General features: G+C 45.9%; 1 protein-coding gene across 2 annotated transcripts; it reads left to right on the top strand.

The window, feature by feature from the left end:
• Positions 1-961: 961 nt before the first annotated feature.
• On the top strand, positions 962-15,806 carry cdc27 (cell division cycle 27). 2 transcript variants are annotated; one of them, XM_044181439.1, is made up of 20 exons: positions 962-1,135; positions 5,847-5,922; positions 6,334-6,481; positions 8,021-8,146; positions 8,252-8,349; positions 9,205-9,350; positions 9,495-9,709; positions 10,358-10,457; positions 11,067-11,176; positions 11,463-11,562; positions 11,649-11,829; positions 12,056-12,228; positions 12,437-12,589; positions 12,997-13,077; positions 13,305-13,432; positions 13,681-13,798; positions 13,912-14,040; positions 14,174-14,248; positions 14,367-14,505; positions 15,414-15,806. In XM_044181439.1, exons 1-20 carry the CDS (start codon positions 1,109-1,111, stop codon positions 15,503-15,505), a joined length of 2,415 nt encoding a protein of 804 aa, XP_044037374.1. In that variant the 5' UTR covers positions 962-1,108; the 3' UTR covers positions 15,506-15,806. The 2 variants fall into 2 exon arrangements, with proteins under 2 accessions (XP_044037374.1, XP_044037375.1); XM_044181440.1 differs by having other exon boundaries at positions 14,367-14,496.
• The last annotated feature ends 247 nt before the right edge of the window (positions 15,807-16,053 follow it).

Below are 16,053 nucleotides of genomic sequence, written 5' to 3' on the forward strand. Positions count from 1 at the left end.
GTGTGGTCCTGTGATTTGCATATCTTTGCAAAATGATTTTTTCTCTGGCATGACTTACATGTCTCACCAAAGGCTGGACATTTTCCATATTCATGTTTATAACCACATCTATTGCAGTTAAATTCCTTAAGATCATTCTGTGGTGCTGGCTTTGTCCTGCTCTTTTCGCCGATCCGCCTCTCTTAATAGCCTGCCTCTCACTTGATCTTTTGCTACATACTATCACGTACCAAAGAGTCATGCAGTTGTCCAAAGTCAAAGACCAACAAAGTCCATAGACGCCTACGTGACAGAGTTGAAAAACAAAGCTAAGGACTGTAAGTCTTCGTAAAAAAACACACGAGATGTATGGTAGGTTTTTTCTAGGTTTGCAGGAGTCTTGACACGTTTTTTTAACACATTATCTTGGAATACATGAGTGTTGCAAACTTTGCCTCTTCTCCCGCCACATGCAGAAACGTAGCACGCTGCACTTTCTCTGACTTGTCAGCTATACCGCTAGCGGTGCAAAACAGCTCAATCTTCTGGATCCGTAATTTCCAGTATTCAGCTAGATTACCTTGTAGGCTTAAACTTGACGGTGGCTGTAACTGTGACACCTTTCATTTTCTACTCTTTTTATCCATGATTTATTCTGACACCATGTAATATTCATGTGACTGGGACAAAGCTGCAGACTGAACACTTATTCTCCAGTTTCCTGTGTACCACCTCTACGTCACTGACGTCATACGCACTCTGACGCTATGGATATTCACATTACACTCATTAAACTGTTTAAACCCTTTACTTTCAATAAAACCATGTGAAAGAGAATTCGTTTTCTGTGACACCACCAGGGGGTGACAGAACGTGTTTCTTACCTGCTTTACATTCATTTTACCAGCATGGGGCGCAGCAGCTGCTTCGGTTCTTTCCGTTTGACAGTCGTTCATCTCCGCCCCGGCCCTCTACCCTCCTCGGTATTATTCGGCTGTGTTCGGCTGGTAACGGTCGGTGTGTTCAAATCTTCGGCCGCAGCTCCTCCTGGAGACTGAAGTAAAGAAAGAGCCGAGAGAAAAGAGGGAGAACAGACGACAAGAACAGATAGACGGAGTCTCGAAGCGGAATGACGGTGCTGCAGGAACCTGTCCAGGTAAAAACTCATATTCAGTTCGTTGTCATGAGCGGGAAGCCGAGTATTTATGAAGCCCGTGCTGCCTTCTCTGTCCCGGCCTCAGCGGCTGGTTTAGTCCGCGGAGTGAGAGCTCTTCCCCCGCCACAGGCCCCGCAACCCGCCGCTAACAGCACGGAGCGTTTTATCATTGTTACTGGTGTTAAAAACCCGATCATTACAGTGTGGTTTGGCGTGTCAGGGGCTCGTTTGGTTCAAGACTTTAACACAATGCTTGTTCGTTTGCTAACGTCAGCTTGGTTACAGTACAGATAAGTCATGCCAGACTCCTTTAAAAAATCTGTCAGATTGTGGTTTGCGTTGGTGTCGGTTAAAAAAAATAAACTAAGTGGAATAATTCTTGTGAATGTTTTTGACTTGCTTGGTGCCACGCGTCGCTTCGGCATAGAGCTTGTGCATAAATTGTCTTTTAGTTAGATAATTCAACATTAATTTCGCATGTTGGACTCATGGTCCTCCGCTCTGGCTGAGGTAAAAATGCGCCACTGGGGGCGGCAGTACCAGCGCAAACAGTTATTAAAGTTTATATTTAACCGAAACAAACCATGTCTGGTTGAATGCATATATGCCGAATTTATCAGTGGACAATATTGATTGGTTAAATGTTTGTTAAAGAATTGTGTGTTTCTACTCATAAACAGGGCGATACTAATCAGTCAAATTTCAAATGTAGTTTTGTATTATTAGCGTTGCTAATGTTGAAATGCTAACAGTGGAGTTCTGATAGCCGGCTAACACCGTGGCTAACGTTTAGCCGCGCGGCTTCAGCCAGCAGAAATTCACCTCTAAAGTTCATAAGTAAACATAAACCGTTTGGTGGAAATCTATTCAGTTTGTAGTTAAAGTCTGACTTCAGACCAGCCGCAGCTGTCAGGCTAAAGGTAACCAACAACTGGTTATTGCTAACGCTAACTAACGTTAGCTAGCTGCCGGTTAACATGAACAATATTAGCCGTCAGCTGGTTAGCAGCCATGTCAGCCAGAGTCAGACAGCATTAAACGGAGAACATACTGTAGTTTAGTCTGACGGCTATATTACAGTCAGTATAAATATCTACTGATCATAGGTATATCTGTGGCATCATTACCAGAAACAGCGTTAGCATACCAAAATAAACTGACTGTTATTTAATGCAGAGTTGTGTTGACATGTAGTTAAGTGGTGTGGTTAATCAGATTTTATAAACGTCATATAAACAATAAACCTGGTTCCTTTGATCACAGTAAAGATCAATCTGCTGAGGTCTTGTCCATTTAGACACTTAACCAGGTTACCTGTCTGATCACTGACCAGCTGTAGTAAACTCAGACTGTACAGTAACCAGGTGATCACAGGTTAACACATCATCAGGTTTCCTGCCTTTTCATCTGATTTCACTCACTGTGTTTCTGTGTGGACACTGACGCCTTCAGCAGGTTGTTAGCTGGATTCAGTCGTCATTAACATCTGCATACTGATTATTCCTGTTGTTATTTATGTGTTTCAGAGTTCTTCCGCATTTGTTTTTATTTTTGAATGACTGGAAAAGTGGTGGAATCAGCAGCTACTGTGTAAACCAATTCTGTCACTGATGCCATGTAGCAGTTTTGATCTTCATTTATATATATATATCTTTTTAAATACAGCCAGATAAAATACCATTTAATCAAGTTGATTGAATTTTCGATTGTAATTTGTAACACACACTGTTTAAAAATGACAAAAAAGCCTATTTCCTTTTTCCTGATGTGGAGTCACTGTGAAGAAACGATTTGAAGCCATTGTAGACCATAATAATACTAGCTGATGTGAAACAGGACTGTAGTTAAGTTATGATCATATCCTGACTGACTGTAGTAACACTTCTAACCGGTCTGTTACCTGTAACATCAGGGCCTCACAGCTTTACCTGTAATACAAAACATGGCGTGAACAAAGTGGTCAAGTGGAGCGATAACAATACTCTTGATTAACACAAAGAAAATGGAGGAAATTGTATTTGGTTCACCATCTGACTCTTAAAGTTCTTATTGTTATTCATAATGAAAAAATCAAGCAGGTATTTTCATACAAATACTTTGATGTAATGATAGACTGACTGTTATCCTGGAACGACCGCATCGAATCTGTCTGCCAAAAGACAAAACAAAGAAGTTATTTTCTCTGCCGCCTCAGGTCTTTTGGGGCGAGAAGACAAATTCTTCAGTTTTTTATTCCTGTGATTATGAGTGTTACAAGTGTTACTACATGGTACAAGTGTTTGTCCACTACTTCAAAGTCAAAACTGCTCCACCAAATGAAAATCTGCTCAAAGATTGTAGACCAACCCCTTCCATAATAACATATTAAGGCTGGCCAACAGCATTGTCTCTGACCCAGAGTTAACGCTAGACTTTTTTTAGCCATATAACGGCCTGCATTTAAACTCTTCAGCGGACAGCGCTGTCAGCAGCCGGCAGGACAGACGCCTCGTGCTGCACAGAGCGCTGTTTGCTTGTTTTATTCAAAGTTTATTAATAGTGAACGTGTCGCGTCTCCAAATTGCACCAAGTTTGACACTGCACTTCCTTGGGTCCCAGAAATACACCCGCCAAGTGTGAAGTCGATCGGATGAACGCTTGTCGAGAAAAGAGCGAACAGGCAGACAGACAGAGACTCCTTCCTTTATATTTAGACGTCTTTATTTGCGGCACGACTTCGTTGAGTAGAAGCGCTCCGCTGCTTGAGCAGAGTTGAAGCCATCCGGCCTCTTGACACAACCAGTTTTCAGCCGTTGATATTTTCATCTGCCAGACAACGACACGTGATATCGGCAAAAGCCGGCACATGCTGGCTAAAGTAACCCGTGCTCTGACCCCAACCGTGTCCTGAACAGTAAACGCAGATTGTTACCAAACCGGAGATACGGGGTTCCATGATTTAATAGGGTTAGACCGAAGCACTCGTTTGTACACCAGTCAATCCTAAAATTAAATGTGGAGCTGAAGTGTTATTACTTAGTCGTCCCTGTGCAGTAAAACGCTCCTGTCAGTGTTTTATTATATCTGATGTTTCTGGATTCATATTCCTGCTGCATTCATGTGTGTGTTGCATTTTACTGCTGCAGATGTTTCAGGTTGAGCTCATTTTAACTGCTTTATATCCTGTTGGGTAGTTTCATCTGCAGTATTGCATCATGGTCTGTAAGGTCATCACGTGTTTGCACTATTTGAGAATTTAAGGTATGTTATTTTAGAGAAATTATGTATGTCAAGATATATATCGTATATCGCAGCATATTAGCCTGAAAATATCGAGATATTATTTATAAGACATATCGCCCAGCCCTAACATCAGGTCCTCGCAGCGCACTGAAGACATGACACGTCCTGTCGTCATCACCTCCGTGAGCTGCGTCTCCCTGTACTTGCAGCTCCGAGTCAGAGATTCGTTATTGATCCCCGAGGGGAAACTCTTTGTTCCAGCCGCTCGCTGTCACGTCAGTCACACAGGAACAGAAATATAATACGCTGTAATACAGGTCAGATAAATTAAGTGGGTTTAAGTATAAAATAAAACAAATGTGAAGTACAAAGTGGATTTACTGGTTGATGATAATAATACAGTGTAATATTACAGTGTAATAATATAAGTAATAGTGCAATAATGAGAACTGTCAAGTTAAGTGCAGCTTATTAAGATGAGACGGAGGATATAAACAGCAGTAATAGAGGTATGAATAAATATCAATAAATTAAACTGAAAACAGAGAATATTGCAGAGATGTTAATGATCAGTGTCCAGTTTAGTGACTTCGGGTCAAACAGACTGACACTTAGAGGGAGGAGTTAAAGAGTCTGATGGCCACAGGCAGGAAGGACTTCCTGTGGCGCTCTGTGGTGCATTGTGGGGGGATGAGTCTTCCGCTGAAGGTGCTCCTTTGTTTGACCAGCACGTCATGGAGCGGGTGGGAGACGCTGTCCAAGATGGCGTGTAGTTTACCCAGCATCCTCCTCTCTGACACCACCGCCAGAGAGTCCAGCTCCACCCCCACAATGTCACCGGCCTTACGGATCAGTTTGTTGAGTCTGATTGGTTTGTAGACAGGCGTGCGTCTGACGTTGGCGTGTTGTCAATTCAGCAGGCAGCCTTCAATCGCAGTTTGAATCAATGGAGAAAAATGAATGAACAGATGAATCTCATTGCAGCTATAATAATAATAATTATAGGCCTAATTAATCATCTGTTGTCCTCTCCCCATGTGTTACCGCAGGTCATTTTGTTTTGTTGCGTTGTTTTTCCTTTTTCCGATAGCCTGACAGACATTCCTGTAATTGGTTCGAAAGTCCGAACAATCCTAAAAAAATGTTTTCACACTAGAAAGGAACTGAACCATGGTTCAGTTTGATCCAGACCGAGACCACGTCTTTTCGTCAGAACAAGGTTTGGCTGTTTAGTCTGGTCTGTGGTCCGGGGGAGATTTCACACCTGTAATGTTGCTTCGGATCAAACTGAAAAGTCCAAAACTTCGGACCAATCGAGGTAGGTGTGAAAGGGCCTGAAGTCGCGTTTCAACAACCGCTCTGTCAAATCTGTCAGACTTCACGAACACCTGCCCCCCTAACTCCCCCGAACCCATCCCCCGGATAGTTCCAGGGTCAGGACCGGTTGGTGTCTGTCCGATATTACATCTGTCTCCGTCTCCGTGTTCAGGCTGCGGTGTGGCAGGCTCTCAACCACTACGCCTACCTGGATGCTGTTTTCCTCGCTGAGAGACTCTACGCTGAAGGTAACACATGTCTGTGTGTCCACCTGTCTGTCTACCTGTCTGTCCTCCTGTCTGTCTACCTGTCTCTCTCTCAGTGAGGTCAGAGGAGGCCCTCTACCTGTTGGCCACATGTTGACCTCTCTGTCCTCTTGTCTGTCTACCTGTCTGTCTACCTGTTGGCCAGGCCTCTCTCCCTGTCTGTCTACATGTCTGTCTACCTGTTGGCCACATGTGTCTGTCCTCCTGTCTGTCTACCTGTCTCTCTCAGTGAGTGAGGCCAGTTGGCCACATGTTGAGTCTGTCTCCTGTCTCTGTTCAGAGCCCTCTACCTGTTGGCCACATGTTGACCTCTCTGTCCTCTTGTCTGTCTACCTGTCTGTCTACCTGTTGGCCACATGTTGACCTGTCTGTCCTGTCCTGTCTCTCTCTCAGTGAGGTCAGAGGAGGCCCTCTACCTGTTGGCCACATGTTATTACCGCTCTGGGAAGCCATATAAAGCGTACCGGCTGCTGAAGGCTCACAGCTGCTCCACACCGCAGGTGCGATTCCTGTTGGCAAAGTGCTGCGTCGAACTCAGCAAGTAAGCGCACACACACACACACACACACACACACACACACACACTCGCTCTTCTACACTCTGTGTCTAATAAATCGTTCATTCTCAATGATCTAATTACATCCCATAACCTCGACATCCTGTTTCTTACTAAGACCTGGCTCAAACCTGGGGAGCTCTTCCCTCCCAGTTATAATTTTCTGAATACACCTCAGAAGTACAGAATCAGAAATACTTAATTGATCCCCGAGGGGAAACTCTTTTGCTACAGGTACCGAGGTTAACAGGCCGTGGTGGGGGTATTGGAGCTGTCTTTAAGAACCATCTCACTTTCTTACTGTTTTGAAATATTAGCTTTTAAAATTGTGTGATAACCCGATTTGCTGTGTAATAATCTATCGATTGACCCGAACTTTTTATAATATTATTTATAGAGATCCAACAAATCCCACCATGAGCAAGCACTTGGCGACAGTGGCAAGGAAATACTTCCTTTAAGAGGCAGAAACCTCGGACAGAACCAGTCTCGGGGCATAGGAATGACAGCTATAGGAATAATAATGACAGTATTAGTAACAGAGCCAATAACAACAGTAGCAGTTGTCAAACAGGAACAGGGGGCAGCAGGTGGCCCACAACCACAGATCCAGACTCTGCAGGAACAGGGGGGCAGCAGGTGGCCCACAACCACAGATCCAGACTCTGCAGGAACAGGGGGCAGCAGGTGGCCCACAACCACAGATCCAGACTCTGCAGGAACAGGGGGGCAGCAGGTGGCCCACAACCACAGATCCAGACTCTGCAGGAACAGGGGGCAGCAGGTGGCCCACAACCACAGATCCAGACTCTGCAGGAACAGGGGGCAGCAGGTGGCCCACAGATCCAGACTCTGCAGGAACCACAGATCCAGACTCTCTGCAGGAACAGGGGGTAGCAGGTGGCCCACAACCACAGATCCAGACTCTGCAGGAACAGGGGGGCAGCAGGTGGCCCACAACCACAGATCCAGACTCTGCAGCTCCGGAGGCAGAAATACCTGCTGAAAGCGACAGAAGGAGAGAGGAGAGAGGAACGAGAAAGCACAGAACTACGGGAGAGAGAAGATGTCGAGTTAGTAACATGCAGTAATGGGATAAAAATGCACACAGATGGAGAGGAAGAGGAGGAGAGAGGAAAGAGGTGCATCATGGGAAGTCTCCCGGCAGTCTAGGCCTATAGCAGCATAACTAAGGGATGGTTCAGGACTCACCTGAGCCAGCCCTAACTATAAGCTTTATCAAAGAGGAAAGTCTTAAACCTGCTCTTAAATGTGGAGATGGTGTCTGCCTCCTGAACCCAAACCTGATTATCAAGCTCCTCTCCTGTGGAATCAGGTCCCAGTTTGGGTTCGAGATGTGTCCTCATCAGCTTCCTTAATGTTTTCTGTGTGTGTGTGTGTAGCACTTTGTAAGTGTGTGTTTTACAAATAAAACTTTACTTACTTAATTACTTCATCTGTCTCTACCTGTCTGTCAACCTGTCTCTGTCTCTCTGCCTGCCTGTCTGTCTCTCTGTGTCTCAGGCTGGCTGAAGGAGAACAGGTTCTGATTGGAGGAGTGCTGAACAAACAGAAGAGTCAGGATGACATCATTACAGAGTTTGGAGACTCCGCCTCCTTTACGCTGTCATTACTGGGACACATTTACTGGTAAAAAAAAAAAAAAAGCAGTCCTCCCAGTCTGTAACTGGTGTTAATGATGTTAGACACTGATTACTGACCTTTCTCTCTCCGCCTGTCTCTCTGTCTGAGCAGTAAGACAGATCGTGTTGCTAAAGGTGCAGAGTGTTTCCAGAGAAGTTTAACTCTCAACCCGTTCCTCTGGTCGCCTTTCCAGAACCTCTGTCACCTAGGTAACACACACACACACACACACACACACACACTGCTGAGTCTTATTTGAATTTCAGTTTTATTTATGTCTCGTCAAATCCTAACAGAAGTTATCTCAGAGCACTTTTCATACAGAGCGTGTCGAGACCGGGGCTCTACAGTGCGAGTTTTTCACTTGCATTTGCCCCTAAAAATAGATACTGGAAAGGTATCTATTAGTACTGGAAAAATAACTTACGGGTACAGTGTGCGAGTAGAGATTACAACCTACCGTAATCTTTTGTCCCTTGCTGCTAATCGTTTAAAACATAGTCGGACTGCCCACTGGGATTTCTCAGCTTTACTACTTTACCACTTTCTTCCTGTTGGTTGAGCAGCCGGATGAATCTCTGGTGTATATAATGATGATTACTATGCCGATGAATGGACTGTGAGAGAGCTGCGGAGCCGCTCCTCAGGCGCATGTGTTTTGAAGATACATCGGTACCGGTTGAGGGCAGGACGTGATGAAATTTTTCTCTGATAGGTAAAATTTTATCATTAAAGAAGCTCATGAAGTCGATGCTACTGAGCGTTATAGGAATACATGGCTCAGTAGAGCTGAGACTCTGTCAGCCTGGCTACAGCGCTGAAAAGAAACCTGGGGTTTTATTTTCCTCTATTAATGATGAGTAGTAAGCTGATCAGGTATTACGAAGGGCTTTCGTATATGTTTTAAGACTATCTTGCCAGACTAAACAAGAGGGGCTTGGGGGTTATACCATGGAGCTAACCTTGTGTTTTATTATCTTACTTGACACTAATTAACCTCATCATGTGATCTTGTGAGTTATATCCTGTATATTTAAATATGTATTTTGTGGTCTGTGTTCCAGGAGAGAAACCAGATCCAGATCAGGTTTTCAGGTTGTCCTCTCTACAGAACTCCTCTATAGCTCCGCCTCCTCCACCTGTTAGCCCCGCCCAGAACCCCTCCCACCGCCTAGACACCGCCCTCATGGAAACGCCCCAGGACACACTGGTATCTAACACAAACGCACCTCTAATACTCTCGGAACACATCTTGTAATTAGTGTGATCCGATAATCAGATGAAATGATGTAATCCGATCACTGAGCTGGTTCTAATCTGATCATCAATATTGAAATGTGTTTTCTGTCTTCAGGAGTTGAATCGTTTGAATCTAGAATCGTCTAACGGAAAGCTGACGTCTGATTTGTCGGTTTCCTACATTGACTCCTCCCTCATCTCCCCGGAGACCCTATTGGGTAACACGGTTTCCATGGCGTCAGCTGGCTCCTTATTGGCTAAACAGAATAAGCCCAAGAGTGGGCGGAGTTTACTGGGAGGACCTGCTGCACTCAGCCCGCTGACGCCCAGGTGAGTTATTTAACAGTACGACCACGATGGTCTAGACCGAACTCTTTGTAATATTATTTACAGAGACCCAACAAATCCCACCATGAGCAAGCACTTGGCCACAGGGGCAAGGAAAAACCTCCTTTAACAGACAGAAACCTCGAGCAGAACCAGACTCAGGGGGGGCGGCCATCAGAGCTGCAGTGTTAGGTTGTGAGAGAGAGAGAGAGCAGGAAGGAGGAAAGTCTTAAGCCCACTCTTAAATGTTAAATCTTAAAGGTTACACTTCCATCGTATGAATATTCGGTCAGTTTCCTATTAACTTCTATTGAAGCCTGAATGTTTCGCTGCTCCGTCAGATTCACAGGTCAGAAGTCATCTTTGTTCAGCTCCAATAGAAACGCTGCTGCACTGTGATGTGCTTGGTCAAACAATAGAAGCAAAGTTACAGACTGTTTAGTATAAAGTTTCAGTCACTGCAGCTCAACAGCAAAACAGTAACTAGAGATCTAAGATCTCCACATCTCAGACTGAAGCTTCATATTAACTTCTGATATGTAAAATGTATTTTTACACACATTGACACCTGTAGATTTTGTCCTCCATCATTTCCATTAGAATCACATGAAGGCACAGTGAGAAAAAACGTTTTTATTTGTGTGTTTGTAGTTTTGGCATCCTACCCCTGGAGCCCAGCCCTGGAGACCCCACATATCTACAGAACTATTCAGCTACCATGGAAACACAGTCTACAGCTCCCAGCAAGAAGGTACACACACCTGTCGGTCATCCAGGTGTCCAGATTTCCAAATCAGATTTTAAAACTCCACAGGACTTGTATTGCAAAGTTTCATGATATTATACACTCACTCTCTTCACCTGTCTGTCTCTGCTCACCTGTCTCTCTCTCTCCTCGCCTGTCTGTCTCACTCATCACCTGTCTCTCTCTCCTCGCCTGTCTGTCTCACTCATCACCTGTCTCTCTCTCTCCTCGCCTGTCTGTCTCACTCATCACCTGTCTCTCTCTCCTCGCCTGTCTGTCTCACTCATCACCTGTCTCTCTCTCTCCTCGCCTGTCTGTCTCACTCATCACCTGTCTCTCTCTCCTCGCCTGTCTGTCTCACTCATCACCTGTCTCTCTCTCTCGCCTGTCTGTCTCACTCATCACCTGTCTCTCTCTCTCTCGCCTGTCTGTCTCACTCATCACCTGTCTCTCTCTCTCCTCGCCTGTCTGTCTCACTCATCACCTGTCTCTCTCTCCGCCTGTCTGTCTCACTCATCACCTGTCTCTCTCTCCTCGCCTGTCTGTCTCACTCATCACCTGTCTCTCTCTCTCCTCGCCTGTCTGTATCACTCATCACCTGTCTCTCTCTCCCAGTCTGTCTCCAGGATCAGTCAGTCAAAGTCTGTCTTCAGTCAGAGTGGTAACAGTAGAGATGTTCTCCCCATCCCCTTCAACCAATCACAGACGTCCGCCCCTCACACCAGGTAACTATAGCAACCAATCACAGAGCTCCAACAAACAACTGGCAGAATTATCAAATAATATATCGTGATAAATATCGATATTGATCAATATGCAAAAAATTATCGTGATGGTATTTTTGCCATATCGCCCAGCCCTACTGGAAAGTATGAAGGGTCTCTGGGCACGGGTAGTCCTCAAAGGCGCTACCCTATACCTCCATCCTGTCTGTCTCTGTCGTACCTGTCTCTCTGATGACCTGTCTGTCTCTGTCGTACCTGTCTCTCTGATGACCTGTCTGTCTCTCAGTGGCTCCCCTCAGGTCCTCAGTCCCAGTATGTCCGGTCCTCCAAACGTTCAGCCCAGAAGAAGCTCCAGACTGTTTACTAGTGCCAGCTCTACTGCCAAGGTACTGCACTGCTCGAGTAATACTGCAGTCCTGTACTACTGAACTAATGCGCTGCAGCCTCGTAACCTCCGCCTCTGTTTCTGCAGGAGAACAGTAAGAAGTTAAAGATGAAGTTTCCTACAAAGATCCCCAACAGGAAAACTAAATGTAAATCAGCAAAGACGTCAAACAGCAGCAACCTGAACGAGAGTCTGGATATCCTGAGACTGGATCCCAGTCTGAGTCTACCAGACACCAAGATCCCCCAGTACCAGAGGGCTGCTGCAGGTATAAATACTACAAACAATATTAAAATACTGTAGTACCCAAGTCTCAGTCTACCACGGTCCCCTAGAATGAGACCGCTGCTGCGGATACAAACTGTACTGCTGAGAGTCGGCCCGAACTTAAACCTGAACCTCGGTCTGGTTTCAGCTTCTGTGATCAGAACAGGAAGGTTTAAATAGATAAAGCGTGTTCAGATACGTGTGTGTGTGTGTGTGTGTGTGTGCAGACAGCGTGATGGCGTTGCTACGGGAACTGGGGCGGGGTTACCAGGCGCTGTGCTCGTACAACTGCAGAGAAGCCATCAACATCCTGACCTCCCTCCCTCCCCAGCACTACAACACCGGCTGGGTCCTCACACACATCGGCAGGGCTTACTTTGAACTGGCCGAGTACACACAGGTAACACACCTGAAACAGGTAACACAATCGACACACAGTTAACGTTCACCTGACACACAGGAAACACAGGTGATTCTCCTCACATCTATAACTTGTGCTCTGCTCGTGACAGTGGGAGTCAGCGAGCGACCTGATTGGTCTGCAGTGGGTGGTTTGTATTCAGGTGAGACCCGCTGCCATGATGTCATGATGATGTGTTTGTTTGTAGGCGGAGCGTCTGTTCAGCGAGGTTCGAAGGATCGAGTCGTACAGAGTTGAAGGGATGGAGATTTATTCGACCACACTGTGGCACCTGCAGAAAGACGTCGCACTGTCCGCCCTGTCCAAAGACCTGACCGACATGGACAAGAACTGTCCAGAGGTAAGAACTACACCTGTCCGAAAACCATCCTGAGTCTAGAACGGTGGTTCAGGAGGGGCCTAAAACTGAGATGCGTACCCTGGCCTTCCAGACCGACCCGACTGAACCTGCCAGGTACTGCTAAGTTTGTGACCCGAGACCGAGGCTGTGTTTTGGTTTCTTGTTCAAGACAAAAAAGTTGCTTTGGAAAGACTTCCTCACACACAAATACATAACTGACGACAACCAGCATCTGCCAGCAGACCGACCCAGAATACAACACTAGATCCTGAACTGAAGTTTGTCATGAAGTTACATTTGAAAATAATCCACAGCTCTAATAAAACCACAGCTCTCCAAAATCTTCGTCAGTGACCCTGAACCTGCAGCAGCAGTTTCCTGTCATTGGTTTGTCTTTCTGTCTGCAGGCGTGGTGTGTAGCAGGGAACTGTTTCAGTTTGCAGAGGGAGCACGACATCGCCATCAAGTTCTTCCAGAGAGCCATCCAGGTGAGCTGCTGTTGCCATGGTTACTGTTGGTTACTGTTAGCATAGTTACCAAGGTTAGATTGGCTGACTCGTTCTAGTCTGTGAGGGAGACAGGTGCAGTCTTCAAAGGGCCCTCAAACAATTAGCCGAGGTAGCCCCACCTGTCTCACCTGTTCAGAAATCTAAAAGTCTAAGTATCCACCTGTCTGTCTCCCTCTCACTTGTCTCTCCACCTGTCTGTCTTTCAGGTGGACCCCGGCTTTGCGTATGCATACACTCTGTTGGGTCATGAGTTTGTTCTGACGGAGGAGTTGGACCGGGCACTCGCCTGCTTCCGCAACGCTATCCGAGTCAACAACAGACACTACAACGCATGGTACGGTAACCATGGTAACCAGCGTAGGTTACGTATTACAGTGCACTATATATATATATATATATATATATATATATATATATATATATATATATATATATATATATATTAGTTAAAGTCAACAAGTCACACTACAATTCATGGTAACAGTAATTATCATACTGTACGTACAGTTTGTATCCATACATTACACAACATCATCAAAATGCCGTGTGTGTGTGTGTGTGTGTGTGTGTGTGTGTGTGTAGGTACGGTCTGGGGATGATTTACTACAAACAGGAGAAGTTCAACTTGGCAGAAATCCACTTTAAGAAAGCTCTGAGCATCAACCCTCAGAGCTCAGTGCTGCTCTGTCACATCGGAGTGGTATGTTAGCTTGTAGCATCGTCCATCCGTAACAGCTGCTCTGTTAGCATGTAGCGTCAGTCCCCGGCAGCAGATTTGATTCTGATTGATTGAACAGTAATTGGTGTGTTTAGGTGCAGCATGCGTTGAAGAAGTCTGATGCGGCTTTAGAGACTCTGAACAGAGCGATCGGGATCGACCCCAAAAACCCGCTCTGCAAGTTCCACCGAGCGTCCATACTGTTCGCCAACGACAAGTACAAGGTGCTCTTTACTGCCGAATACTTCCATCCTAGCTGTAACAGACTGCAGAAGTCTCTCTCTCTGACCTGTGTCTCTGTCGCTCACCTTGACGACCTGTCGCTCTCATCACGATGACCTGTCTGTCTCTCTGCAGGCGGCTCTTCAGGAGTTGGAGGAGTTGAAACAGATTGTTCCCAAAGAGTCTCTGGTTTACTTCCTCATAGGAAAGGTAACAAACGTCAGCTGGTCCACTTTGACCTTTGACTGTTTAACCCCGTCATGTCCATGTCCTTTCAGCTGTGTATCTGTCTGAACCTCCACCTGTCTGCCTGCCTGTTTCCCCTCAGGTGTATAAGAAGCTGGGTCAGACTCACCTGGCTCTGATGAACTTCAGCTGGGCGATGGATCTGGATCCTAAAGGAGCAAATAACCAGATCAAAGAAGCCATTGACAAGAGATACCTGCCAGAGGACGAAGGTGAGACAGGTACACACAGATCAATTCAGTTCAGTTTTATTTATATAGCGCCAGTTCATAAGAGAGTTATCTCATTGCACGTTTCCTACAGAGCAGGTCTCGGCCGAACTCTCTAAAATATTAATTACTGAGAAATCTGATATAATACACTGTGCAAAGACCAACTCGTATTTTTAAAATAGTAGAAATGTAATTATAGCGTTAATATTAATAAAGCAGCAGGTGGCCCACAACCACAGATCCAGACTCTGCAGCTCCGGATCAATCTGATCAGAGTGATTGATGACGTGAGACAGGTACGCACACAGTTCTCAGGTCACTCTGTAGTTCTACAGTGATTAAAGAAGTACTCTTTAGTTGAAGTGTCCGATGATTAACGTACTCGATTGATCATGTGAGCGGCATGTTCGTGATGCAGCTGATTTAACAGCTGGTCACATGTTCTGTCTGTAACACCTGTAACTCCAGCTGCCACATACCTGGACTGCAGTACAGTTGATTAAATGTAAAGGTGCACAGAGAGAACTGAGCTGTGATTGGTCAGTCTGAGATGTCAGAGGTTGTTGTTGATGATGATGATGATGATGATGAAGGCTCAGTTTGATCACTCAGTTCACTTTGAATCCTGCTGCTGTTCCTCCCGCTGACATCAGACTCAGCCAATAATCTATAATCATTGCCATTACATCACACATCAGCACTTAGTGTCACTGAATAAAACTGACCACACCTGTCTCTCCCCCACTCTCCACCTGTCTCTCCCCCTCTCTCTCCACCTGTCTCTCCCTCTCTCCCCACCTGTCTCTCCTCCTCTCTCCACCTGTCTCTCTCCCTCTCTCCCCACCTGTCTCTCCACCTGTCTCTCCCCTGTCTCTCCACCTGTCTCTCTCCACCTGTCTCTCCCTCTCTCCTGTTAGCGGCCGAGGTGGACGACAGTCAGGACAGCAGTATCATGACGGACGCTGACGACACGCAGCTCCACACGGCTGAAAGTGATGATGTCCTTTAACCCCGCCCCCCAATGTAACCCTGCCCCCTGCTCGAGCCAAGCCCCGCCCATTGTTCTGATTGGCCGGAGGAGTACTGTTGCTAGACAACATTCTGACAGACAGATCTTCAGTTTAGCTCCGCCCCAGCCCTCCTCCCTGCCCTCTGATTGGCTGAAACAGACTGCTGCTGCCCTGAAGCCCTGCCTCCTTCCCCTCCTCTTCCTCGTATGTCATCGAGCTTGTCCTCTGACATCACAGCTGTTTTTTATGTTCTTTTTATCATCGTTATGGAAATAAATCAATAAAAACATGTAAACCCTGCTCACTGCTGTATGTCTACTTCCTGTTACCGGCAGCCAATTAGAGCAGCTCTGCACTGATTGGTCCAGGTAAGTGACGCTACGGTCACATGACACTTCTGTTAATATATGATTACACCTGTAAAAGACTGCAGTCGATCACCGCACATTGCAAGTTATCGCAAACACTTGATTGCAGTTGTTGCTGCTAAGGGTGGAGCAACCAGTTATTAGGTTTAGGGGGCGATCACTTTTTCACGCCGCTGTAT

This window comes from Siniperca chuatsi, linkage group LG21 (genome assembly GCF_020085105.1).
Source record: "Siniperca chuatsi isolate FFG_IHB_CAS linkage group LG21, ASM2008510v1, whole genome shotgun sequence".
Lineage (NCBI taxonomy): Eukaryota > Metazoa > Chordata > Actinopteri > Centrarchiformes > Sinipercidae > Siniperca > Siniperca chuatsi.

What these genes read in the sequence shown, in the direction of transcription:
- cdc27 (XM_044181439.1), top strand. Translation starts at nt 1,109, where the DNA reads ATGACGGTGCTGCAGGAACCTGTCCAG. An exon ending in CTCAGCCCGCTGACGCCCAG is followed by an intron (nt 9,710 to 10,357) that starts GTGAGTTATTTA and finishes GTGTGTTTGTAG; the next exon opens with TTTTGGCATCCTACCCCTGG. An exon ending in TCGCCAACGACAAGTACAAG is followed by an intron (nt 14,041 to 14,173) that starts GTGCTCTTTACT and finishes GTCTCTCTGCAG; the next exon opens with GCGGCTCTTCAGGAGTTGGA.